Source organism: Chrysemys picta, chromosome 9 (assembly GCF_011386835.1).
Source record: "Chrysemys picta bellii isolate R12L10 chromosome 9, ASM1138683v2, whole genome shotgun sequence".
In the NCBI taxonomy this organism is placed as follows: Eukaryota; Metazoa; Chordata; order Testudines; family Emydidae; genus Chrysemys; species Chrysemys picta.
The window spans coordinates 1455555-1478941 of NC_088799.1; the positions used below are offsets into that span (position 1 = coordinate 1455555).

A 23387-nucleotide genomic window follows, 5' to 3' on the forward strand; every position below is an offset into this window, starting at 1 on the left:
CTCTCTCCTCCAGCTTCACACAGAAGAGCGAATCAAGTTCCTGGTCTCAGCCCTCATCTTCGAGGGGCCAATGTCCTAGGCCCTTGGTACTTCAAAGATCGACTAAAGTTCTGGGATGGAGACTGGTCAGCAGCGCTGCTCCTCTGGCCCACTGGGGCTTTATACAGCACGGGCAAAACTTGTCTGTGTGCAGGAGAGAGATCTTCCTCGGGCTGGTCCCAGGAACCAAGGACCACCCCAAGCTCTCCACCTTCCTTCCAAGCGCTCCCCGGCTGCACACACTTCTGCCTGTGTCAGCGATTCGCTGCATGGATTAACACACGACTGAAAGGCGTCCAGATACTGCCGTGATACGTGTGGTGTAAACAGTGACACAGAACAGACGAGAGACCCTCCGCCAAGGATTCCTGCCGCCAGCCCGTAACTTCTGGTTGAGCCAGAGCAGATCTTTTAGAAACTGACCTCCAACCTCGATTTAAAGGTAAGGCCTCAAGGGCTGAAGAACCCAGGTAAATTGTGTTGCCTTTCAGGACTCGCCTCCACCTGCAGGCATTTGTCTAAAGCGGCAGATCTCAGCTCTGTGGGGCAAGAACCAACATTGCGTCACAAGGGAGTACCCAGCAGGTCATGGCCCAACAAAGGATGAGTATTACTGTGTCGAAAGGTGGGTGGGTGGCCGAACCCTGTGACTCTACATCAGTCGGTCTGACCCTTCCTTCTGTTCAAAGGGTCTAAGGCGACTATACTCCTACTGCAGCAAACCCTCGTGCAAGAATGTCTGTGTGTAAGGAGCCCCGAATCCATGGCGGGGGATGGGGGAAGGGGCTTTAGATGTACATGGAATACTAGAGAAGGGAATAGCTGCTGAAGGGAAGCATTTTCCTCTCTGGGGGGTGTGTGTGTGTGTGTGTGTGTGCGCGTGTGCGTGTGTGCAAACAGCTTTCTCTACATCATTCGCTGGTGGATGGCATTGGAAACTCAGACATGTTCATTCACGTGGCAATGAGCTAAAGGGCTTGGATTCCATTCACGCGGCCGGGTACGCACAGAATCAGCCCAGGCCTTAATTAAGAGGAAACTCATTTTTTTAAGGGTTTGGGCGTCAGAACAAACGCAGACGCCCGGTGAAGAATGTAAGGGCTGCTCCGTTTCAGCCCCACGTAAGCAGTTTGGGAGTCTCAGCCTGGAAAGTATAATTAAGCATAACTCATCCAAACAGCTAGCGAGTTCTGCCTGAGCAAAGCCCCAGGAATGGACCCGCGCGCAGGCTTTGAACAAGAGTCTTTGTTTCAGTTGGTGTCATCCCAGAATCACCCAGCTCTCATGGCACGGTTCTCAGGGTGAGCAATCACTGGCGTGCTACTTTGTGGCTGGGTCCTAAGTGGGCGTCATCTCCTCTCAAAGGCCGATGCTCTCTGAGCTGGGGTTTGGCCTGGCGCGGAGGCTAGAGCACTGGCCATGAGCCTGCTGTCGTGGGCTGGCTTTAGTTGTCTTTGATCTGAGGTTGGGGGCACCCCCAGGTCAGACTGGACAGACGGAGTGGTCCTCTCCCCGACGTCGTGCAGACGTGGCATCAGGAGGAGATGCCATGGACAGTCTGTAGCCTGCATGTGTCTGCAATTCCCCTGAGCACCCTGCCTGACAGGGCCAGGGACTCGTGGGCTGCTCCCCGTCAGGGGTGACGGGACCAGTGACCCCAAGATTCCAGGCAGCCTTGAGGGGGGATGTTGCTCCCCAATAGATCTCTGCCAAGCCGGCTGCAGAGCGCTATCCTCCATCCTCCTTTACTAGCTCAGTGACCCGGGGGTGAATCCTTGGCTGGACAGAGGCGCAGTGTTTGGCTCCAGGAATCATGTTCTCTGGGAAAGCAGCTGCCTCTCCCTCTGCGGCATATGGCCCAAAAACAATGTACTTGTGCTCTGTGACGCATTCCCTTTGCAAGGTGTCATTGGCCCTGGGTAGGGGAAAAGCAGTCCGGTCACTTTCCTGAATGGGGGGAGCCGTCGTGGTGTGGAGGGGAAGCTCATGGCTTACCCCTGCCTAGCGAAGCCTGTTTGTTGTTCCAAGGTGTTTCCTGTGTCGGCGGAGCGGGAGTGTGAGGCTCAGATAATTGCAAGAGCCCATCTTGCAATTATGGAAAACAGGAAGAAGCCAGGAAAACACGAAAGCCTCGGAAATGCCTTTGCCAAAGAACCCACGTTGGAGCCTCTCCTCCTCCAGACATTGTTAGTATCAGCCCTTGAGTCACAGAGAGGGATGGGGACTCGCCCGCGGCCAGAGTGGGGGATAGAGCGCCAGGCCCCCAGTCCTGTGCTCAGGACACTAGCCCATGCAATTCTGTGCATTCGATGGGGCAGGGACGAAGGCATGTGATTTATTGCAGGACGGCAGAAGCACACTCCTTTATTGCGTGGCTGTCATGAGCACACGTGTGCGCGCCGGGGGCTCCGTGCCCTCACGTGTGTGTCTGTGTCCCCCCATCCTTGCTCTGCCCCAAGCCCAGCTGTTGCCTGTGAATAAAAAGCTCGGTATGTTGTGCAGTGACTGCGTGTGCCACGTCTCCTGCCGTGATTCTAGCACTGCTGTTCTCCCGCGCTCGATCTTCCAGCCCCGGCTACAAACTCTCTGGTCTCTCTTGTACTTTCCAGTTTCTGCCGAGTTCGTCTCCTTCTTTCCCCTCATTCTGTTTTTCTAAATTTAAATTATGGAGATATACCTATCTCATAGAACTGGAAGGGACCCCAAAGGGTCATCGAGTCCAGCCCCCTGCCTTCACTAGCAGGACCAAGTACTGATTTTTGCCCCAGATCCCTAAGTGGCCCCCTCAAGAACTGAACTCACAACCCTGGGTTTAGCAGGCCAATGCTCAAACCACTGAGCTATCCCTCCCTTGGTCCCATTTCTCTTCCGGCGGCTCCCCCCCGTTCCGCCCCCTCCTGCCCCTGTTTATCTTGCAGTGTCTAGTTGTCTATCTGCGGAGCTCACGTGCTACGTGCGGACAATACAGCTAGCTGGCCACATGCAGCCTCAGGAGTAGCAGTTGTGGCCACCCCACGTGGAGGAAAAGAAGCGAGTCCCCTCATGCAGCCAGCAGAAGGGGCCAGGCGGGCAGGCCTGAGCAGGGGCCATCGTTGCTCGTGAGCTAACACAGGTCCGTCTTGGTGGAGCGTTCCCGTATCGCAGTGCGATGTCATGGCATTGTGGGGTTGGCCTGACTGCCAGGCCGTGGCGTATGGTCGCCAACTTCCCTGAGGCCTCACTCCTGCCCCGCCCCCTCTCTGAAGCTCTGCCCCCACTCACTCCAGCCCCCCTCCGTTCATCGCTTGCTTTCTCCCACCCTCACTCACTTTCACTGGGCTGAGGCAGTGGGCAGGGATGTGAGAGGGGGTGAGGGCTCTGGCTGGGGGTGCAGGCTCTGGGGTAGGGCTGGGGATGAGAGGTTTGGAGTGCAGGAGGGAGCTCAGGGCTGGGGTAGGGGTAGGGGATGTGGGAGGGGGTGCGGGCTCCTGGAGGGAGTTAGGGTGCGGGACGGGGTTCTGACCTGGGGCAGGGGATTGCGGTGTGGGAGGGGGTGCGGGCTCCGGGACGGAGTTAGGGTGTGGGACGGGGTTCTGACCTGGGGCAGGGGATTGCGGTGTGGGAGGGGGTGCGGGCTCCGGGACAGAGTTAGGGTGTGGGACGGGGTTCTGACCTGGGGCAGGGGATTGGGGTGTGGGAGGGGGTGCGGGCTCCGGGACGGAGTTAGGGTGCGGGGCGGGGTTCTGACCTGGGGCAGGGGATTCAGGGTGTGGGCCCCAGCTGGGCTGCGCTTACCTCAGGTGGCTCCCGGTCGGTGGTGCAGTGGGGCTAAGGCAGGTTCCCTCCTTGCCCCGGCTCCACGCCGCTCCTGGAAGTGGCCGGCATGTCCGGTCCCTAGGCGGAGGTGCGGCCAGGCGGCTCTGCATGGTGTCTGCACCTGCAAGCACCGCCTCTGCAGCTACCATTGGCCATGTTTCCTGGCCAATGGGAGCTGTGGAGCTGGCACTGGGGGCCAGACATGCCGGCTGCTGCTGGGGAGCTGCGCGATGCCAGGGCAGGCAGGGAGCCTGCCTTAACCCCGCTATGCTGCCGATCAGACTTTTAACAGCCCGGTCAGCAGAGCTGCCAGGGTCTCTCTTCGACCGAGCGTTCCAGTCGAAAACGGGACGCTTGGCCACCCTACTGCGGCTGCGCCTCTGCTACGCTCACGGATGGCAATGCAGTGCTGAGCCGGGCTAAGCACAAGCTTTACGGCTGCCTTCGTGTGCCAGCTGGAAGCACCTCGTCCTTCTACCCCATCGCTCGTGTGCCCTGTACGGAGCCCAGCTGGCGGTGGGCTCGCGGGGAGAGCTTGCGGGATCAGGCCCGGGGATCACCCCGGGCTGCTGGTTCCATCAGGACGTGAAGCAGCACAGCCAAGCGCGCTGGCCTTGACCCCGACTGGGGCTCTGGCTGCAGCCTGCCCTTTGTGGTTAGCTCCAAACCTGCCACTTAGCCAGCTCCTCGAAAGCCAAGAGGGGCCTGAGGCCCGGGCCACATACTGTACGGAGCCCCAAATAGCCCTGCCCTTCCAGACCCACCCTGGGCCAGCCAGAGCTCTGTCCCTCACTCCCTGCCCGGCCAGGCAGAGGGGCTGTTCCTGGTACAGGGGGCGGGGGGCAGTCCCCAGAGGCTGTGGGGCCAGGTGTGTGCTGGGGACTCACCCCGGCTGCGGGGGCCGGAGGCAGAGCTGAGCAGGGGTTTGCTGGGGGTTGTTCTAGGCCCATGGAGCCGTGGGGAGAGTGTGATGGAGCCAGGCCGTGGGGCGAGCTGGACCAGGGCTCACGTACTGCCTGGCTTTGGTGGGTCAGAGCGGGTCGCTCCCAAAGGCCTTGGCTCACGGTCCGGCGCCCAGGAGCCGCCTGAGGGGCCCCGCTGCCGGGGGCTGGCCTGGACAAGCAGCGCGCCCTCGGCCCTGGCCGCTGCTGATGCTTGGTAAGTGACTAGCTGTTTCTCCTCCCACTGTCATGGGGGCCTGGGGCTGTCCCCCAGTGGGGCACAGGCTGTGTCAAAGCCGCCGGTGGGGAGGGGCAGCGCTGAGTGGGGGCTACAGCAGGGGGCAGGGAGGCAGCAGCCCTGGGCTCTGTTCCTTGCTGTATCCCTGGCTCCCTGTGTGACTTTGGGCATGACACTTAATTTCCTCGTGCCTCAGTGTCCCCATCTGAGAAGTGCAGCCCCCTCCCTCTGTACAGCAACTGAGGTCAGCGGGGAAAGGCGCTGTCTAAGCAGCAGGAGACTCTGCTGATCATCAGCCTCGCTCCCCTCGTCCCAGGTTTGTAGGCACAGAAATGGTCAGTCTCAATGTAGGAGTGTGAGTCGTTCTGTCTCTCACTGGGGGCTTGTCTGTGATCCGTTGGGGAGGGGGAGCTCTGCCCCCGTGAGCGGACCTGGGATCTAGGCGACGTCTCTGCTGTTGTGACATCCAGCTCTCGGGGCTCGCTGCTCCCCTCCAGACAAAAGCATCAGGACTCACAAGGATTCAAATAACGGGTTACGTTCCAGCTCTTCAGACAAACGTTCCCTTCGGTTTGGGAACATCAGGGGAGAAATAGACCCAAGGTTTTTCTGTTCCAATGATTTCTCTAGCCTCTGACACTGCCCTGTTGCTGATTCATTGATTCAGACAGTTTAAATACTGGGAGGGGACATAGCACTGCGCTCACACAGCAGCACTGGGCTTTCTGCTGCTCAACATCTCCCTGGCACTGCAAGAGCTGAGCAGCAAGACACAGGGCTGGTAAGTTACTTTTTCATTGACTGTGTTGAGAGCGCTGGCTCCAGGCTCAGTGTGGGGACAGGGCTGAGGGACAGCCGTGTGTTCGTCCAGCCTTCGAGTTCTCTTAGCAGCACCGAGGGTTTGTTCTTATCCAGCAAACCAATTCTAGAGAATTCTTGAGAGAGCAGAAATATTTAGGTAAGAGGAGTAAAACTCAAAGCATGATAAATAATAATCCATAAAGAATGGGTGAAAAGAAAAAGTAAAGTAAAAGTTTCAGATGGGTTGATTGTTAAAGGGGAAGTGTGTGTGTGTGTGTGTGTGTGTGTGTGTGTGTGTGTGTCCTGACCAAGACAAAGGAATATAATGAATAGAATAGTTTTCAGCTGGTTTTAATTAACTGGTGGTTGAATCTTTCAAGTTCACTTTAAAGGGTGTGACATGAAGAGACCGTTTGATGTGCAGAGTGCTCAGTTAAGTTTATAAGCTGCTTGATGTAAACAAAATTGTTCTCAGATGCAAACTATTTCCATCTGTAAACCAAAAAAATGTGATGGCTTTTTAGGGATTTTTTCCCTCTTGCAAGCAAATATTTTCCCTGGCAGCGATACAGCGAGTCCAGTTAGCGAGTCGCCCAGCTCCAGGCTGGGACGCTCACCCAGCACTTAGGCAGGTAAAGGGGGGGTCAGTTTGAGTTACTGGAGTCAGGGGTCAGAGCTCCTGGGAAGCAGCCAAGGGCTGGCAATCGAGTCCGGGGCAGCAGGAGAGGGGAGCAAACAGCGACTTTCCATTTCTACCCTGTGTGGACCAGCGCCACTAAGTCGAATTCTGAACCCAGGGGGTTGGATGGGGCTGTGATGGTGCCAGGGGGCCGTGGCTCTGTCCAGGGACGGGTGGGGGTTGGATGGGGCTGTGATGGTGCCAGGGGGCCGTGGCTCTGTCCAGGGACGGGTGGGGGTTGGATGGGGCTGGGATGGTGCCAGGGGGCCGTGGCTCTGTCCAGGGACGGGTGGGGGTTGGATGGGGCTGTGATGGTGCCAGGGGGCCGTGGCTCTGTCCAGGGACGGGTGGGGGTTGGATGGGGCTGTGATGGTGCCAGGGGGCCGTGGCTCTGTCCAGGGACGGGTGGGGGTTGGATGGGGCTGTGATGGTGCCAGGGGGCCGTGGCTCTGTCCAGGGACGGGTGGGGGTTGGATGGGGCTGTGATGGTGCCAGGGGGCCGTGGCTCTGTCCAGGGACGGGTGGGGGTTGGATGGGGCTGGGATGGTGCCAGGGGGCCGTGGCTCTGTCCAGGGACGGGTGGGGGTTGGATGGGGCTGTGATGGTGCCAGGGGGCCGTGGCTCTGTCCAGGGACGGGTGGGGGTTGGATGGGGCTGTGATGGTGCCAGGGGGCCGTGGCTCTGTCCAGGGACGGGTGGGGGTTGGATGGGGCTGTGATGGTGCCAGGGGGCCGTGGCTCTGTCCAGGGACGGGTGGGGGTTGGATGGGGCTGTGATGGTGCCAGGGGGCCGTGGCTCTGTCCAGGGACGGGTGGGGGTTGGATGGGGCTGTGATGGTGCCAGGGGGCCGTGGCTCTGTCCAGGGACGGGTGGGGGTTGGATGGGGCTGTGATGGTGCCAGGGGGCCGTGGCTCTGTCCAGGGACGGGTGGGGTTGGATGGGGCTGTGATGGTGCCAGGGGGCCGTGGCTCTGTCCAGTGACGGGTGGGGGTTGGATGGGGCTGTGATGGTGCCAGGGGGCCGTGGCTCTGTCCAGGGACGGGTGGGGGTTGGATGGGGCTGTGATGGTGCCAGGGGGCCGTGGCTCTGTCCAGGGACGGGTGGGGGTTGGATGGGGCTGTGATGGTGCCAGGGGGCCGTGGCTCTGTCCAGGGACGGGTGGGGGTTGGATGGGGCTGTGATGGTGCCAGGGGGCCGTGGCTCTGTCCAGGGACGGGTGGGGGTTGGATGGGGCTGTGATGGTGCCAGGGGGCCGTGGCTCTGTCCAGGGACGGGTGGGGGTTGGATGGGGCTGTGATGGTGCCAGGGGGCCGTGGCTCTGTCCAGGGACGGGTGGGGGTTGGATGGGGCTGTGATGGTGCCAGGGGGCCGTGGCTCTGTCCAGGGACGGGTGGGGGTTGGATGGGGCTCTGATGGTGCCAGGGGGCCGTGGCTCTGTCCAGGGACGGGTGGGGGTTGGATGGGGCTGGGATGGTGCCAGGGGGCCGTGGCTCTGTCCAGGGACGGGTGGGGGTTGGATGGGGCTGGGATGGTGCCAGGGGGCCGTGGCTCTGTCCAGGGACGGGTGGGGGTTGGATGGGGCTCTGATGGTGCCAGGGGGCCGTGGCTCTGTCCAGGGACGGGTGGGGGTTGGATGGGGCTGTGATGGTGCCAGGGGGCCGTGGCTCTGTCCAGGGACGGGTGGGGGTTGGATGGGGCTGTGATGGTGCCAGGGGGCCGTGGCTCTGTCCAGGGACGGGTGGGGGTTGGATGGGGCTGTGATGGTGCCAGGGGGCCGTGGCTCTGTCCAGGGACGGGTGGGGGTTGGATGGGGCTGTGATGGTGCCAGGGGGCCGTGGCTCTGTCCAGTGACGGGTGGGGGTTGGATGGGGCTCTGATGGTGCCAGGGGGCCGTGGCTCTGTCCAGGGACGGGTGGGGGTTGGATGGGGCTGGGATGGTGCCAGGGGGCCGTGGCTCTGTCCAGGGACGGGTGGGGGTTGGATGGGGCTGTGATGGTGCCAGGGGGCCGTGGCTCTGTCCAGGGACGGGTGGGGGTTGGATGGGGCTCTGATGGTGCCAGGGGGCCGTGGCTCTGTCCAGGGACGGGTGGGGGTTGGATGGGGCTGTGATGGTGCCAGGGGGCCGTGGCTCTGTCCAGGGACGGGTGGGGGTTGGATGGGGCTGTGATGGTGCCAGGGGGCCGTGGCTCTGTCCAGGGACGGGTGGGGGTTGGATGGGGCTTGGATGGTGCCAGGGGGCCGTGGCTCTGTCCAGTGACGGGTGGGGGTTGGATGGGGCTGGGATGGTGCCAGGGGGCCGTGGCTCTGTCCAGGGACGGGTGGGGCCAGTGGAGGTGGAGGTCATGAGCCCAGTGTGGGAGGCTAGGGGCTGGGGACGGATGCTGGGGCTCTGCAGTGCCCCCCGTGGCTGAGAACGGTTGGGCGCCAAAGGGCGTCTGTCTCCCCCCACACCCTCCCACCAAGGTATGGTGGGCTGGGCTGCTGAGAGCCTTACGCAGACACCTCCCCCCCGGGCAGGGTTTGCCAAGGGTCTCTGGACCCACGTAAAGAGCCAGGGGCCCGGGCGTGCTAGAGAAGTGCAAAGTGGCGCCATTTGCTCACACCCGCGCGCTATCCCGAGGCAGCCCATACGCCGGCACCATGCCATCGGGCCAGGCCTTCCTTCGACAAACCAGTCTGCCCGGGGCTCAGTGCGCCCCCCCCTCCCCAGGAGCAGGGGCTGAGCGTAGGCTCCGTCTCTGCCCGGCCGCACAGCTGCCCGCTGGGTTTGGCAGGAGGAAGCTGCCTTTGCTGACTTGACTCTCTCTCCAGGTGGGTTCGGAGAGGCCAGCCAGCCTCTGCTGTCCAGCTGCGGGCGTCTCAATGCACCACAGCCCTGGGTGAGCCGTGGCCGGCCCGCCCCCTCCAGACGCCAGCTGGGCGCTCATGGGTGTGGCTCTTTGGGAATGGGCTCCCGGGCCACAACCAGCCGCATCTGGGAGGGTTTTCCCATCTGAGCTGCACTCCAGGGCTGGCCACTAGATCTCGAACAGACAGAACTGAAACGGCAGCTCTCCACTATCTGGAGCCGCTGAGCCCGTGCTGGGACCCCGTGTGTGTGTATTGGGGGGGGGGTTGTGCCCTCCTGCTCAGGGCACGTGTCTGCCAGTTGGGGCTCACTGCTCAGCCCCTCGCTGGGGGTGCTATATGGTGGGGGAAGGAGCATGTCCTGCTCTTTGTGGGCTCAGAAGCCAGGTGCCCCCATTGTGTGTTTCATCCCCACCCACCCTGCACAGGCAGGACGGCCCCACAGCCCCATCTCCGCACTGCCCCCCAGGAAGGAGCCAGGCCGTCCCCCCACACCACGGTCCAGCCAGCACTGAGGTTTCCCCTCCAGCGAGGCCCATGCTGGCCTTCCCGGGGAACTCCCTCTGGCGGCCCTCACTGCTGCTGCCGTGTCAGTCGGGTTTGGGGACGCTGCAGACCCTGGGGACGGCCCAGCTCCTGGGTAGTCGCCCTGCGAGCCAGGCCCCATTCTGAAAATGGCTCTAGGGCCCCTGTGCTCCTGACCCCAAGAGGCAGCCCCAGAGTCGGCAGGGGGCCAGTACCTCTTGCCTTTCGCTGGCCTGGCCCGGAGACCATCCTGGCAATCCGTCAGCAGGCTCCCTCCCACGGCCCAGGGCCACCGGCCACCCGGCCCACAGGGCAAGCCAAAGAACTTGCACCCAAGGCGTTTCCTTTGTCTCCCCAAAGGGCTACCCCTGAACAAAGAGCTGCTTTCTGGGACCGTTCACGATGGTTCCAAAGAGCCTGGCACTTAACATGAGTCACAACTCGCCCCGGCCAGGGCTGCCCGGCGCCTGGAGGTGCCTGTCCCGGCATGCGGCGGAGCTGCGATGCATCTGCGAAAGATCCCCTGGGGTCCGTGCACCCTGCGCAGTGAGCCAGTGGGGCTGACTAGTGAGCAGTGAATGTGCAGTGGCCGGAGTCACTGCAGTTACTGGGGCTCGTAAACTGTCCAAAGCCCAGCTCAGGGTGGAGCTACGCCTGCTCGGCAGCCCTGCAAACACCAGGGCTCAGAGTTTCCAGCCATCAGCCTGACCACCTCCGGTTATTGCCATCAAGCACGCAGGCCCAGCGCCGCTCCTCCCCAGCGGCAAGTGCCACAGAGATGCTGTGGTGGCAGAGGGAGCCGTAGGCTCATTGCAGTGGGGAACCTGCGGGACAGTGCAATTAACGCCTGTTATTCTTGCACGTGCAGTGGATGTAATTAGTTCAGCTCCACTAGCAGTTCGAAGAGGGAGGGTGATGCATAACAGCCCAGTATTATTGTTAGCAGCTTTGCTCACCTAATTGCCCTGGGTTTTGGTTGAATTTCTAAACCCTGAATGGATGCCAGGAACTGCTGGTTTGAGTTTTCCACTGGGCTCTGCTCTGGAGACGTTCCAACGCTGGTTCCAGCTGGAACAGCTCACGAACGCGGCTCTGCTGGAGCACAGGAAACCACGCTCGCAGCCCCTGTGGGCTACGCAAGAGCAGAGCAATTTTTACTTTTGCTGCGAAAAGTCTGTGAATGATTCTAAGAGCTGTGGTGGGTGCCGGGCTGCGTGAGAGACACTCTTGGCTTTGCTCCCAGTTTGTTCCAGTCTGCCCTTTGTTTGTCCAGGCTGACGCTCCGAGATCCCGTTCCCATCCCTCGCTTGGGTGGGAGGTCTGTGCAGCCTCAGTGGGGTGGTCAAGCCCTCCAGCCCGAATCTTCTCCAGGGAAAGGGGCTGGCTCGGGAAGTTAGTTACGTGTACAAAATCTGTACCATAGAGCCAAGCCAGGATTCTCTGGCCCCGTTCCCAGCCAGCTAGGCCTCTGGGTGCTACAACTCCCACAGAACAGCGCTGCTCAGTCCAGGTGCATCGTGTGGATTTTGTACTTCCTGTGGAAGCATCGGTCATTGGCCAGGGCAGCTCCAGGGCTAGAGGGGCTAATGATCTGTTCCCATGTGCCAGCTGCCATGTGTCTATTAGCATCCTCCCACTGAACCCAGGTGTGAAGGGGTGTGGCTGGCCCTCGCTGCAGGCGAGGGGCCCCCGGCGCGTTGCTACCCTGGGAACGGGGAATCTGGAGCATCCTCGCCCCAAAGGCCCTGTTCCAGCCACAGCGGTAGTGGGAGAGCTCCCTCTCGCAATGTCGTCTGCCTTGTCGTCCCGGCGCACACGGGGAGGTGGGGGCTGCAGCTGGAGCCCAAAGATTTTAACAAAGGATGTAGCGTGTTCTAGTGGTTAGAGCCAGGACTGGGCACCAGGGGCTCTGAGCTTTAACCCCAGCGCTCCCACAGACCTGCTGGGCCCTTGTGCCAGTCACATCCCCTCTCCACCCCTCAGGCCCCCTCTGCAAAGTGGGAGTAACAAGGCCCATGTCTGTAGAGCCCTGAGGCCACGCGCTCTATAGCCGCTAGGGACTTCTCACTCCTTGCTAGTATAAATGTGTCTCTGGGGGCTCTGTGTGTGTCACCCAGATGCTGGTGGCTTCTAATCTCACCCAGCCAGTGCAGGGCATCTCTGCGTGAACGCTGGTTCCCCAGCTGGTCTCGGGTTTCCTGGGCCTGGTCTGTGTATTGTACGGTAAGAAGCTGCTGCAGCCCTCGTGCTGTAAGAGCCGGTCTCTGGTGAGGTGATTGATGGCCCTAGCGTCTCCAGCCCGCCTGACGTTCGTGCAGCTGATGGGAAAGCATGGCCGTTGAATGCTCTCTGTTTGTTTTGCTTCCAGGCCCCATGGCGCTGACAGGCTGGGTCCCGCTGCTCGTGGGGTTTCAAGTCCTTCGCTTGGCGCTTGGGCAGTGTCCTGAGGAATGTCAGTGCTCCAAATCGGCCCAAGTGGTGTGCTCAGGAACAGAGATTGCGCAGCTTCCCAGCCCCATCCCCGCCAACGCCATGAGCCTGCAGATAATCAACACCCGCATCGCTGAGCTGGGGGACGCTCCCTTCGGCAACGTCTCCACGCTGATTGCGCTGAGAATTGAGAAGAACGACCTGTCTCGGATCAGCCCCAGAGCCTTCCAGGGCCTGGCTGCCCTGCGCTACCTCAGCCTGTCCAGCAATAAGCTGCAAGAACTGCCCGTGGAGCTCTTCCAAACCTTGGGGAAACTCGAGTCGCTGCTGCTGTCGGGCAACCAGATCCTGCACATTCAGCCCTCCCACTTTGCCCAGCTCAGCAACCTCAAAGAGCTGCAGCTGCACGGGAACAACCTGCATTCCCTCCCGGAGGGGGTGTTCGACCGGCTGCCCAGCCTCACCAAGCTGAACCTGGCCAAGAACAGCATCGCCGCCCTCCCGGCCAAGGCCTTGCGGAGGCTGCCGAGGCTGCAGGTGCTCAGGCTGTACGAGAACCAGCTCCGTGAGATCCCCGCGGGCGCCTTCGACAGGCTCCGGGAGCTGCAGGAGCTGGGGCTGCACCAGAACCAGATCGGGCGCCTGTCGGCCGGGCTCTTCGCGCACAACGGCCAATTGCAGAAGCTCTTCCTGTCCAACAACCTGATAGCAGCTCTGCCCCAGGGGGTCTTCCTGCACCTGCCCGAGCTCTCCAAGCTGACGCTCCATGGGAACGAGGTGCGAAGCATCGCCCCTGGGGCCTTTGGGCCCATGCCCAAGCTGAGCGAGCTGTGGCTCTATGATAACCAGCTCACCACCCTGCCAGACTTCGTCTTCAGCAACCTCACCCAGCTGCAGCTGCTGGTTCTGAGCAGAAACCAGATCCGCACCATCTCCACCTTTGCCTTCCAGGGCCTAAGTGAGCTCCTGGAGCTGTCTCTGCACACCAACGCTCTGCGCACCTTGGACGGAGCGCTCTTGCAGGGCCTGCCCAAGCTGCAGAACATCTCCCTGCAGAACAACCTGCTGCGTGCCCTGCCGGGGGACCTGTTCCGGAACGCCCCTGGGCTGCTGAGCCTGCAACTGCAGAACAACTCCCTGGAGAACCTCCCCGCAGGCCTCCTCGAGCCCCTGGCCCAGCTGCGCCACGTGAGGCTGCACGACAACCCCTGGCGCTGTGACGCCAGCATCCTGGCGCTGAAGAACTGGCTCCGAGTCAATCAACTGAAGGTGGGGGACAGCCTGCCCGTATGCACCCTGCCGCTCCTCGTGAGGGGTGCCCCAGTTGTATCGTTTGATGGGGGGCACTCCTCCCCGGAGACCCCTTCTGGGGCCCCGTCATACCGGCCAAACCCCACCTCCTTCGGTCACCCAGAAACGTCACCCTACGCCCATCCGTCCGACCAGGCTCAGGAGAAAGTTCCACCAACACCCTTCAGCCCCTCGCTGGCCAACCAGCCAAGCGCAGGGACGGAAAGTGGGTCCCTGACCACGCCACCGGCCGTCCCTGGCGTCACCCAGAGGGGGCTGTGGGGCCTGACTCGCACTCAGAGCGGGGTGGTGGTCGCTGTCATCACGCTGGGCTGCCTGGCTGTGCTCTGCACACTGGTGGGGCTGGTAGCCTACAGCTGCAGGAAGAGGAGCCAGGTGGTCCTGATGCAAAGGAAGGGGCAGAACAAAGCATAGACTGGACAGCGTGAAGCTCTGTGCGGATTGCGTTGGCACTGCAGAGCCCCCCGTGTCCCACCCCCTCAGGGCACGGCAAGTGGGCGTGGGGCTGGGAGAGGGGGAGGATTTCAGTCCATACGCTACCAGCAGGCCTTACATCGACTATAGTGACTGGTGCTAAATTGCCTTCCTCACAGACTGACCCAAACCTCCTCACCCTGCCCTGTAGGCAGAGCCTGAGGCCTGTTGTCCCCACTGCATCACCGTGGCCCCTGTGGGTGCCCCCATGGGCCCAGCCTAGGCACACAGGAAGTAGCCCCCCCCATGGGCTCTCCATGGCCTGCCACCCCATGAGTGGCACAGCTCCCCCCATGCGCTCTGTGGTGGGGTCAGCCTGGGGCCTTGGACATAGGCCAGAGGCACCAGACGCTGGCTCCCCCCAGCAGCTCTGCGGCAGAGCCGTGGGCGCGTGAGGAGGAGTTGGCCCAGTCAGTTCCTGGCCCTTCGTCCCTCTCGCTGTCCCAGCTCCGTCGCCTGCGAGGGTCCAGGGCTCTGCTGGGGAAGGGCCAGGGGTCTGCGAGGAGCAGGGCCAGTCTGACGCTCTGCCGGGCCTCTGAGCTCCCCCCATCCCAGCACCACATGCGCAGGGATCCGATGGCCATGGCCCTGCTGTCGGGACAGGGCAGGCAGTGACGGCTCCGCTCCCAGGCCAGCTGGGCGCGGGGTCCCCAGAGCCGCACACTGACTCTTCTGCGGCTCATGCCCAGCTGTGACACAGGTGTGTCGTGGCAGTGTGTGTCCGTGGGGGTGTCCCGGCCCTCCCTAGCTCCCGCTCCCGTCAGCCCTGGGACAGAGCTGGCCGTAGAATCAGGCTTCGTACCCGCGAGCCGCTCACAGAACCAATCAGCCCAATTCAGGCAAACAATTATACGGCATGGAAACTCAGGAGAAAACGGGCAAAATCCGAATGCCTGGTGCCCCGGAAACGCTGCGGCCCAAGGTCTGGGCTGGATCAGTGCGCGTCTGCCGTGCAGTCACCGGGGGTGGGGTCCCTGTGCTCCCGCACTGCATGCTGTTCGTTATGGAGCATGGACCTTCCTGTTTTTTCACCTCTCACCACCCATAACTCTGACCCCCACAGTAGTGCCCAGTGTCTGCCTCTCCCCCGATCACTAGGGCACGACACCCCCCCTGCTGCCATCCCCCCATTTCCAGTATGGGCTGGAATCCTCACCTACCACGGTTAGAGCCATCTCCCCACTCCTGAGCCGACCCCCCCGCCCATCGTCTCCTTGTGCTTCCCCATTGACCTGTCTGTATCCACCTGTTGTCTCTTGGCCAATACTTAGAGTGTGAGCCCTGTGGGGCAGGGACCCTCTGTTTGCTCTGCGTTTGTACAGCACCTTGCACAATGGGTCCTGGCCCAGGGCTGGGGTTCCTAAGTGCTACAGCAATAAAATATCACTGACCCAACCAAACTCCCCTCTGTCTGGTCACTAACATCTCCTCTCACTCCTCCAGACACCGGCCTCTGAGAGCCGCTTGCCGTGAGGCCTCAGGCAACTGCATCTACTCCACCCCCCGAAGCACACGGTGATTGAGCGGGTCCAACAGCTCCCTGGCGCTCTTGGTCAGAGCCTCCTCTGATGTACTCGGGAGAGCTGGCGGGGGGGGGGGGGGGGGGTCAGTGTAAACTGGTAAAACAAAACCTCCAGGCCCAGTGTTTAGAAAGCAAGGGCCAGAGCGTGACCCTGGTGACGCCGGCTGTAAATCCAGGGTAACCCCATGGACCTTACTGCACTCACGCCGGATTTACACCCGAGTCACTGAGGCCAGACTCTGCCCCTCCGGGCCGAAGGCTCTGACATGCGCTGTGTCTGCAGTGGGCGTTTACTCCGCCGGAATTGGGAGTGGCAAGAAAATCTGCCCAATGCTGGTAAAGCGCCCAGGCTGATGGCTGGCACTGCCCCAGAGTGGGGCTGGGCACGACCTTTCAGCCAACGGCATAGCACCGTCAGCTGGGCTCCCTTTCCATGCCAAGCACGCCACCCACTCCTTGGCACGGCTTCTCCCCAGCCCGGGCCTGGCTCAGTCTCTCCCCCTCGTGCTCTGGCTGAGGGCTGCCAGCGCATCCTCTTTATTTCACAGACCTCAAACCAAAGCCCTTCGCCTGTCTTGTCATCCGCCCACGGTGCTGGAGCTCCTCTCGTGTTCACAGCCAGGGCTGAAGGTGCTGACCCTGCTCTGGTCAGCAACGTTAGGAGCACCTCATCCTTCTGTCCCACGTCCATGTAACTCTCACTTCCTGGTGCTGGTCCTCTTCTCCAGGGCTGCGTACTTCCCCCCCCGGCTAGCGTACTGACCACAGTGATCTTTGCGTGTCTATTGCCGCTGTCCGAGTGACACGGTCGCTCCCTGTCGTGCGCTGCGCATAGCTGCCCAGGCTGGGGCCCGCTCTGCTGCAATTTGTCAAACAGGCATCCCCTGGCCTGAGCAGTGATTTTTGTTTCAAAGCCAGATTCCCTCCCCCGCCCTTTTAGTTTCAAACCCTAATTATGGCTAAAATTCTGGCCGGGAGGGTGGGCTAACTGGAAAGCATTAGCAGGGAGCTGGGGACAAGGGTCAGGGTTCCCCTCGCTGCCCTCCACCCAGGACAGGTGTGACGCTCTGCTAGGGCACCCAGACCCATAAGCCGCTGTGTTACCTCTGCCTCCGCAAGGGGGAGCTTTGCTGGGACTTCGCCTGTGTGTCAGCGTCCTGCCACGCTCGTCTGTCCGCCCCTCCACCTCAGGAATCTGCCAGACTAAGCCTGGCTGGTAACACTCAGTGAACCCAGTTCCCGAGCTGTCCGGTCTCTCTGCCAGGAGCCCCACAGAAATGACCCACAGCTGCTGTCTCCGGAGAGACCGTACACACGCCAGCCCGTTCGGCTCCCTGCGGACTCACTTGTTACTTCACCAGACCAGCACGGAGACGGCTGAGAGGACAGCTAGTATGTTCATTAATAAAGCTCAGAGATTGATGTGATATTAAACAGAGATAATAGAAATGGCAAATGGTTACAAACAAAATCAAACAGGCCTTTCAGTGTCTGTCTGTAGCAAGCTACAATCGTCCCTCCGCAGCTGCCATCCGGCCACCAGCATTTCCCGGCCCTGCATCCACCACTCCCAGGGTGCTGTCCCCATGGCGACTGAGGGGTTCCCTCTCCGTCCTTTCAGAGCCCAGTGACTCTTGGGGTACATCTACACTACAGGGGGGAGTCGATTTAAGATATGCAAATTCAGCTACGTGAATAGCGTAGCTGAATTCGACGTATCGCAGCCAACTTACCCCGCTGTGAGGACGGCGGCAAAATCGACTTCTGCTGCTTCCTGTCGACGGCGCTTACTCCCACCTCCGCTGGTGGAGTAAGAGCGTCGATTCGGGGATCGATTGTCGCGTCCCGAAGGGACGCGATAAATCGATCCCCGAGAGGTCGATTTCTACCCGCCGATTCAGGCAGGTAGTGTAGACCTAGCCTTGGAGAGGTAGGCCCTTGATAACGGCTTCTCCCCTGCTGCTTGTGCCAACGCCAGGCTGTGTCCCTCCCGGGCTGGTAAATTTGTTTCTCCGGGTGTTTTAATCACTGTTTACCTTAGATGTAAATGTCCTTCCATTGTCTCTGTGCTCAATTTACGGGGGAGACATAGGCAGATGAAACACCGTTCCATTGTCTAGGGCAGGCTGGCATATCCACCGCCTCCAAACCTACGTAAAGAACAGACTTCCAGCATACACACGCACCCGTCTTTACCCTCCAGCTGTGCAGACAGCGTGCACTGACAGGCAGGGGTAGCACGTCACCAGGGGTTAGGTGATGCTTTGCTCGATATCCTTTTAAGGTCCAGAAATACTGTATCCAGTCCGGTGACTCAACTGCGTCTCCTCTGGAGTGCTGGGCCCTGGTCTCTCCCTGTGGTGTCTGCCCCGATTGGCCCTGGGACGGTGGGGCAGCTGCATCCCGTGTGGCCACGTCCGAGGCAGCCGACTGGGAAAAGCGAGCCCAGAGGGGCAGATATGGGGTTCCGTGGCAGAGCGGACACCAGGCTGGATCCGCCTCCCCCCAGGGTCAGCAAGGCCTGCTGTGTCCAGCGGGTTTCACCCCTGGCAGACGGGCACGCCCACCGCTGTCCCGCCCAGCCCATCCATTGCTGCTGGCAGCCCTGTGCTCAGCCAGCGTCCCCAGGGGCTCTGCCGGCTGAGGCTGCAGGGTGGGGATCAGGCCACGTCCCAGCTGTCCTGGCCATCTTTGGGGTTGCGCTGGCTGCTTGCAGGCCCTGCCCCTCGTGCCACAGCAAACCCTACGCTGCCAGTGGCCGTCCTGCCCTGGCTCTGTGCCAGCAGGAGGGCACTGGCTGGAGGAGACCGTGTGCTGATGGTGCCTATTGGAAGCCAGATTTGCTCCCCCCCCCACCTCCTCCTCCTCACTCACACAGTGGGGTCAGCACAGTTCTCTGGGGAGAAAAGCTGGTGTAAGAGAGGGGGAATGTCTTTATTAAGCGTAAGCAGGGACCCCACCCCTGGGTTTGCTTGCCCTGACACAAGACTAGCCATGTGCACCCCTGGGAGCGCTAGGGACTGACAGGGAGCGGCTGAACGCCCAGCTACGGAGGCCTGTAAAGAGCCCTGTAGCTCTGCATGGCCCGCCTCCCGCGGTGATTCCTGCCACAGCACCTTCCCTTCAGGGTTTATTCAGAGGCACGCATTTGGCTGTGCAAAGCCGCCTGCAAGCACGTGAACGTGCCCTGTGCCCGTTCGGTTCCAGCCCTGCCCGGTAGGTGCCACACCCTCTCCTATTGGCGCGGTGAGTGGCCGTGTCACTCCCAGAGTGGTTGGGGCCTTCGCCTGCACGTACGAATAACCTGGTGCGAACGTTAAGTTCGGAGTTCTCTTCTGGTCCTTAGCCAAGAGTGCGGAACACGCAGCTCCCTCCGGCGGCTGAGCTCAGAGTAACCCCCTGGCCGCTGGCGCCAGCTGGGAATCTGCCACAGCATCCTGAAACCGGTGGAGGAGGCGATTAGTGTGACAAGACAGGTGCGTGGGCTTGGCTGAGCCAGGGAGAAGGACCTGGGCATTGCTAGCTCACCGGGACCCAGTGCCATGTGCTAGCTGTGGGGTAGGCCTGTCTCGAAATGGGTCCGAGAACTCCGTGCCAGTCCCCATGGAGAATCTCATCCCCTTTTGCTCGCACCAGTGTTGCGCTGGAGTAGTGCCCTCGACGGCAGTGGTGCTCCGGTTGACTCACAGCAACGTGAGCGAGCGGGGACTCACCACGCTGCTCCTCTGGGGCGTTTGGTTAGACCTGGGAACTGAACGGTTATGCGTGTTAAGTGGCGGCAGGGGGTTTCACCACAGGGCAGAAATTACATGGAGCCCAGCACAGCTGAGAGGAAGCGGTTGCTTCACGTTAACTCAGCTGACAAAGTGCTGAATCTGGTTTTTCTTTTTCTGCTTCTACAGCAAGAGACACTTCCCACCTTCCACGGCCCGGTCTCACCCCGCAGAGAGCAGGCGCTAAGAGGCACTTAAACAACCCAACGCAGCCGGGGGCTTAGTCTGGCTTTAGAAAGCCAGTTCCTGATGGCTAGGGTAGGATGTGACTGTGACAGAAGAAACTGAAAACAATACGTTTTGTACAGTAGCAGCTCCGGGCATCCAGCCAGCTGGTGACACCTATACAAGAACCGCCCTTATCAGACAACTTCCTCAGGTATGTGACCGTCTCCCCGCAAGCGACCCCCCAGATTTACTAAATACAACTCGACCCCTGCTAGCTCAGGCAACTGTTTTTTCTTGGCCCTTGAAGGGGGTCCTTTGAGCGAGGACTCACTGGCAGGGCCTGGGGAACAGGGTGTCTCTCTGGCCATATCACAGCTGGCCAAGATCTTTGCTCTCCCACGCCAAGCAAGCCCGGGGGCTGGATGTGAGGCTAGCCGGGGGCCTGAGGGCTGCAGGAAGCAGTGCTGGCTGATCGGGAGATGGTGATTGTCTGAACTCTGACGGTGTGCCCAGCCTGGCGCTGGGGGCTGTGCTGCTGGAAGGGATGCCTTTCGGATGAGATGTAAAACCAAACCCTCAAACCCTTGTGGTTTATTAATCCCGAGGAACGTTCTGCAAGCTCATCAGTGTTCGTGCTAGTTCCTGGCCAATTCCTAATAGCTAGAGACGAGGCCGAGCTGTGCGGTTTAATGTCCATGGGGCCGAGCTGTGCAGTTGTTTAAAAGGCCTTAACAGAGAAATTGGGGTGTGGACTGGATTCAAGCTTCCCCAAAGTGTGTGTGTGGGGGGAGGGGAAGGGGAGGGGGCAGCGGGGGTTGCAGTTTGCATCTGGATTTCTGTCTCTAACGGTCACATTCTGCATCCCTCTCATTTCCCCTTTGGTAGCAACAGGAGAAGTTACTGGTCGCTTCTTCCCCTAAAAGCTTTGGGGGGTGTTCTTGTGTCAAGCAGCTGCTGCATTCCCCCCAGTGGTGGCTGCTTTAGAGGGGTGGGTGAGAGATCCCTTTACCATGCAGGCAGTTTGTAAAAAGTTTTGAGATCCTCCTGAATGAAAGGTGCCCCATAAGCATCAGATTTTTATATTCTACCCACTTTGCTAGGCCCATTCTTGAGTGAGCTTGGTGAAAGTTGAGGGGGAATTGAAAAGCGTTGCTGGTTGCATTCTAATACTTTTAGGAAGGGCTGATGCTGGGTGTTCCAGAAGCTGTTCCCCCTCATGGAAAGTGCCTTTGTTTTGGGGGAGCTGGTCAGTGGTTTAGTTTACTCAGAAGCAAGGCGTTTCTCTCTGCTCACACCGACGCGCTGAGTCTTTTCAGAGCACTCTCAGGACACAGGATGTTGTTGATGTGAAGCAGAAATCACTGGCCCCATCCAGGCTGAAAGTGCCTCCGTGTCCCTTGCAGTAAACATGCTGCCGTTTGAAGGGGCAAATTCCTCCTGCGAGGAAAGGGCGGAATCACGCCCGCGGCCTGGCTTGGCTGGACGAGAGGTGTCTGCATTGTCGCTCCTCTCAGGCACTCGGGACCCTGCTGGAGGGAGCTGCCTGCAGTGGGGGGCGGGCGGGTGTGCAGGATCGCGACTTGGGGCCACATGCAGGGCTGGGCACCCAGTGGCTGCCAGGTCGGGGGGAGGCTCCCTGCGGAGCTGCAGGGAGAAGTTTTTGGGGTGAAGCCAGTAGATCCCCAGAGGCAGGGATTTTTGGGGGTGAGGCATTGCTCATGGCTGTACCGTGGGGAGCCTGTGGCGATCCCTGGGAGCGTGCCCTGCCCCACCGTGGCAGAGCTGAGAACAGCCGACCTCAGCTGTCACTCAGAGCAACCTTTGCTTAAAGGAAATGCTGCAGCCTCTGGCCAGCTCCCGCTTTCTGTGACTTCTCCAGGCCATCTGGGAAGGGGCTGGGCCCGGGGCTACTGACCTGTGTGTTTTTCTCTAGCGCAGGATGACGTTTCCCAGACCCCTGCTGCTGTGTCTCCAGGGCCTGCTGCTGGGCAGGTTTGCCCAGGCCTGCCCGCTCCCCTGCCAGTGCTACGACGGAACAAAGGTGTTCTGCTCCGGGGCGGAGATCCGGGGCATCCCCGAGGGCCTGCCAGGCAATGCCACTCAGCTCTTCTTCGTGGAGACCTCCCTCGCCGCTGTCGAGAGCGGGGCCTTCAGCAACTGCGGCAGCCTCACCAGGCTGGTTTTCCTTAACAACCCAAGCCTGGCCCTGCAAGCGGGCGCCTTTGGGGGGCAGCCCAGCCTCGCTGAGCTCGAGGTCTCGGGCAGCAATTTGTCAGCCCTGAGCAGCGAGGCCTTCGGCAGCCTGCTGGAGCTGCGCCATCTCGTCCTCACCTTCAGCGCCCTCCGAGGCCTGGAGCCAGAGCTCTTCAACCGCACGCCCAGCCTGGAAGCGCTTCACTTGCAAGGGAACGAGATAGAGACCCTGCCCCCCAAGGTCTTTTCCCTGCTGAGGGGGCTGAGGGTGCTCGACCTGTCTCACAACCCCATGGCCCAGGTGCCCGGCCAGCTGTTCGACCCGCTCGCCCTGCTCCAAGTGCTGAAGCTGAGCGACGTCGGCCTCACCCGCCTCCCGCTCGGCATCTTCCAGCCCCTGAGGAGCCTCGAAGAGCTCTCCCTGGATAGGAACGCGCTGGCGGAACTGCCCCTGGGAGCCTTTTCTGGGCTCTCCCGCCTGCGGAGACTGGAGCTCCAGCACAACGCCCTCACCAGCCTGCGTCCCTGCACCTTCTCCTGCCTGCCGAACCTGGACGTCCTAAACCTGGAGGGCAACCGCCTCTCTGCACTCCCCGCCGGCCTGCTCTGGGGCACGCCCAAGCTGGGCCAGCTCTTCGCCGCCTCCAACCGGCTTGAGACCATCCCTGAGGGGATCTTCAGCAACCTGTCCCAGGTGCAGACCATCGTGCTCTCGCACAACCAGCTCAGTCACCTGCCCGCGGGGGTCTTCAGAGACCTCTCCAGCCTCACCACGCTGCAGCTGGACCACAACAACTTCACCACCCTGGCAGGGGACACCTTCCACAACCTCCTCAGCCTAGAGGTGCTGGATCTGGCCGGGAACCGCCTGCAGGTGCTGCCCGAGGGGATCTTTGACTCCAATGACTTCCTGCTTGGCGTGGCCCTGAAGGACAACCCCTGGGTGTGCGACTGCCGGCTGGCCTCTCTCGCCGGCTGGATCCGGAACTGGTCTGCGCCCCTGAACTCTCAGACCTTCTGCGCAAGCCCTGACCGCTTAAAGGGATGGGCGCTCCCAGCTTTACCTCAAGAGCAACTGGTGTGTCTGGCTGCTCCGGGCCCGGCAGACTCCTCCTTGTCCCCGGGAGAGGCAGAGCCAGCCCGGGCCCCGTGCACCTACAGTGACCCCGAAGGCACCGTGCAGCTCGCCTGTGACACAGCCGCATGCCACCGGTTAACTGTCAATCTCCCTCCACAAGGGGACTCGACTGGCCAGGGTCTGGCCTATGATAGCAACTGGGTCTTGAATTCCAGCTGTGGCACAGTGAGGGTCCGGGTCACCATCCGTGCAGAGCCAGGAGGGGCAGCAAGGGAGGAAGAGGCTGTTTCTCACCCCCCCCCATTCTGAGCCCCAGGCCGGAGCTCTCCCCAATGGGCTGGTGCCATTAAACGTCACAACCAGAGTGATGGGTTGTTATTGTTCATCTCAATTCTCCCCTGTGCTGTGCGTTTATTGTCCCCGAGGCGCTGTCTGAGAGCCAGGCGTTGGTACGGGTTTACGGGCATCTCTGTGTATTGGCTGTAGCTCGGGTTTCATTAAATGCTATTCCTAGTTCAAAGTTTCCCACAGTAAAGAACGTGCAGCTGCTCCCAGGGTGACGCTGCATCCCCC

The 23387-nt window shown here is 60.9% G+C and overlaps 2 protein-coding genes across 5 annotated transcripts; both read left to right on the top strand.

Moving 5' to 3' along the window:
* LRRC15 (leucine rich repeat containing 15) lies at positions 1 to 15475 on the top strand. 3 transcript variants are annotated; one of them, XM_042843855.2, is made up of 2 exons: positions 1 to 481; positions 12234 to 15475. In XM_042843855.2, exon 2 carries the CDS (start codon positions 12239 to 12241, stop codon positions 14018 to 14020), a length of 1782 nt encoding a protein of 593 aa, XP_042699789.2. In that variant the 5' UTR covers positions 1 to 481; positions 12234 to 12238; the 3' UTR covers positions 14021 to 15475. The 3 variants fall into 3 exon arrangements, with proteins under 3 accessions (XP_042699789.2, XP_008173032.2, XP_008173033.2); XM_008174810.4 differs by lacking the exon at positions 1 to 481 and adding an exon at positions 5289 to 5794; XM_008174811.4 differs by lacking the exon at positions 1 to 481 and adding an exon at positions 5826 to 5971.
* A 4069-nt stretch (positions 15476 to 19544) lies between these two features.
* On the top strand, positions 19545 to 23178 carry CPN2 (carboxypeptidase N subunit 2). Of its 2 annotated transcripts, none has more exons than XM_024111354.3 (2): positions 19545 to 19754; positions 21482 to 23178. In XM_024111354.3, exon 2 carries the CDS (start codon positions 21483 to 21485, stop codon positions 23121 to 23123), a length of 1641 nt encoding a protein of 546 aa, XP_023967122.2. In that variant the 5' UTR covers positions 19545 to 19754; position 21482; the 3' UTR covers positions 23124 to 23178. The 2 variants fall into 2 exon arrangements, with proteins under 2 accessions (XP_023967122.2, XP_005310060.2); XM_005310003.4 differs by having other exon boundaries at positions 19547 to 19754; positions 21477 to 23178.
* Positions 23179 to 23387: the final 209 nt, after the last annotated feature.

Bases quoted from the DNA above. Each gene is read 5' to 3' on its own strand.
- LRRC15 (XM_042843855.2), top strand. From the start codon at position 12,239: ATGGCGCTGACAGGCTGGGTCCCGCTGCTCGTGGGGTTTCAAGTCCTT.
- CPN2 (XM_024111354.3), top strand. From the start codon at position 21,483: ATGACGTTTCCCAGACCCCTGCTGCTGTGTCTCCAGGGCCTGCTGCTG.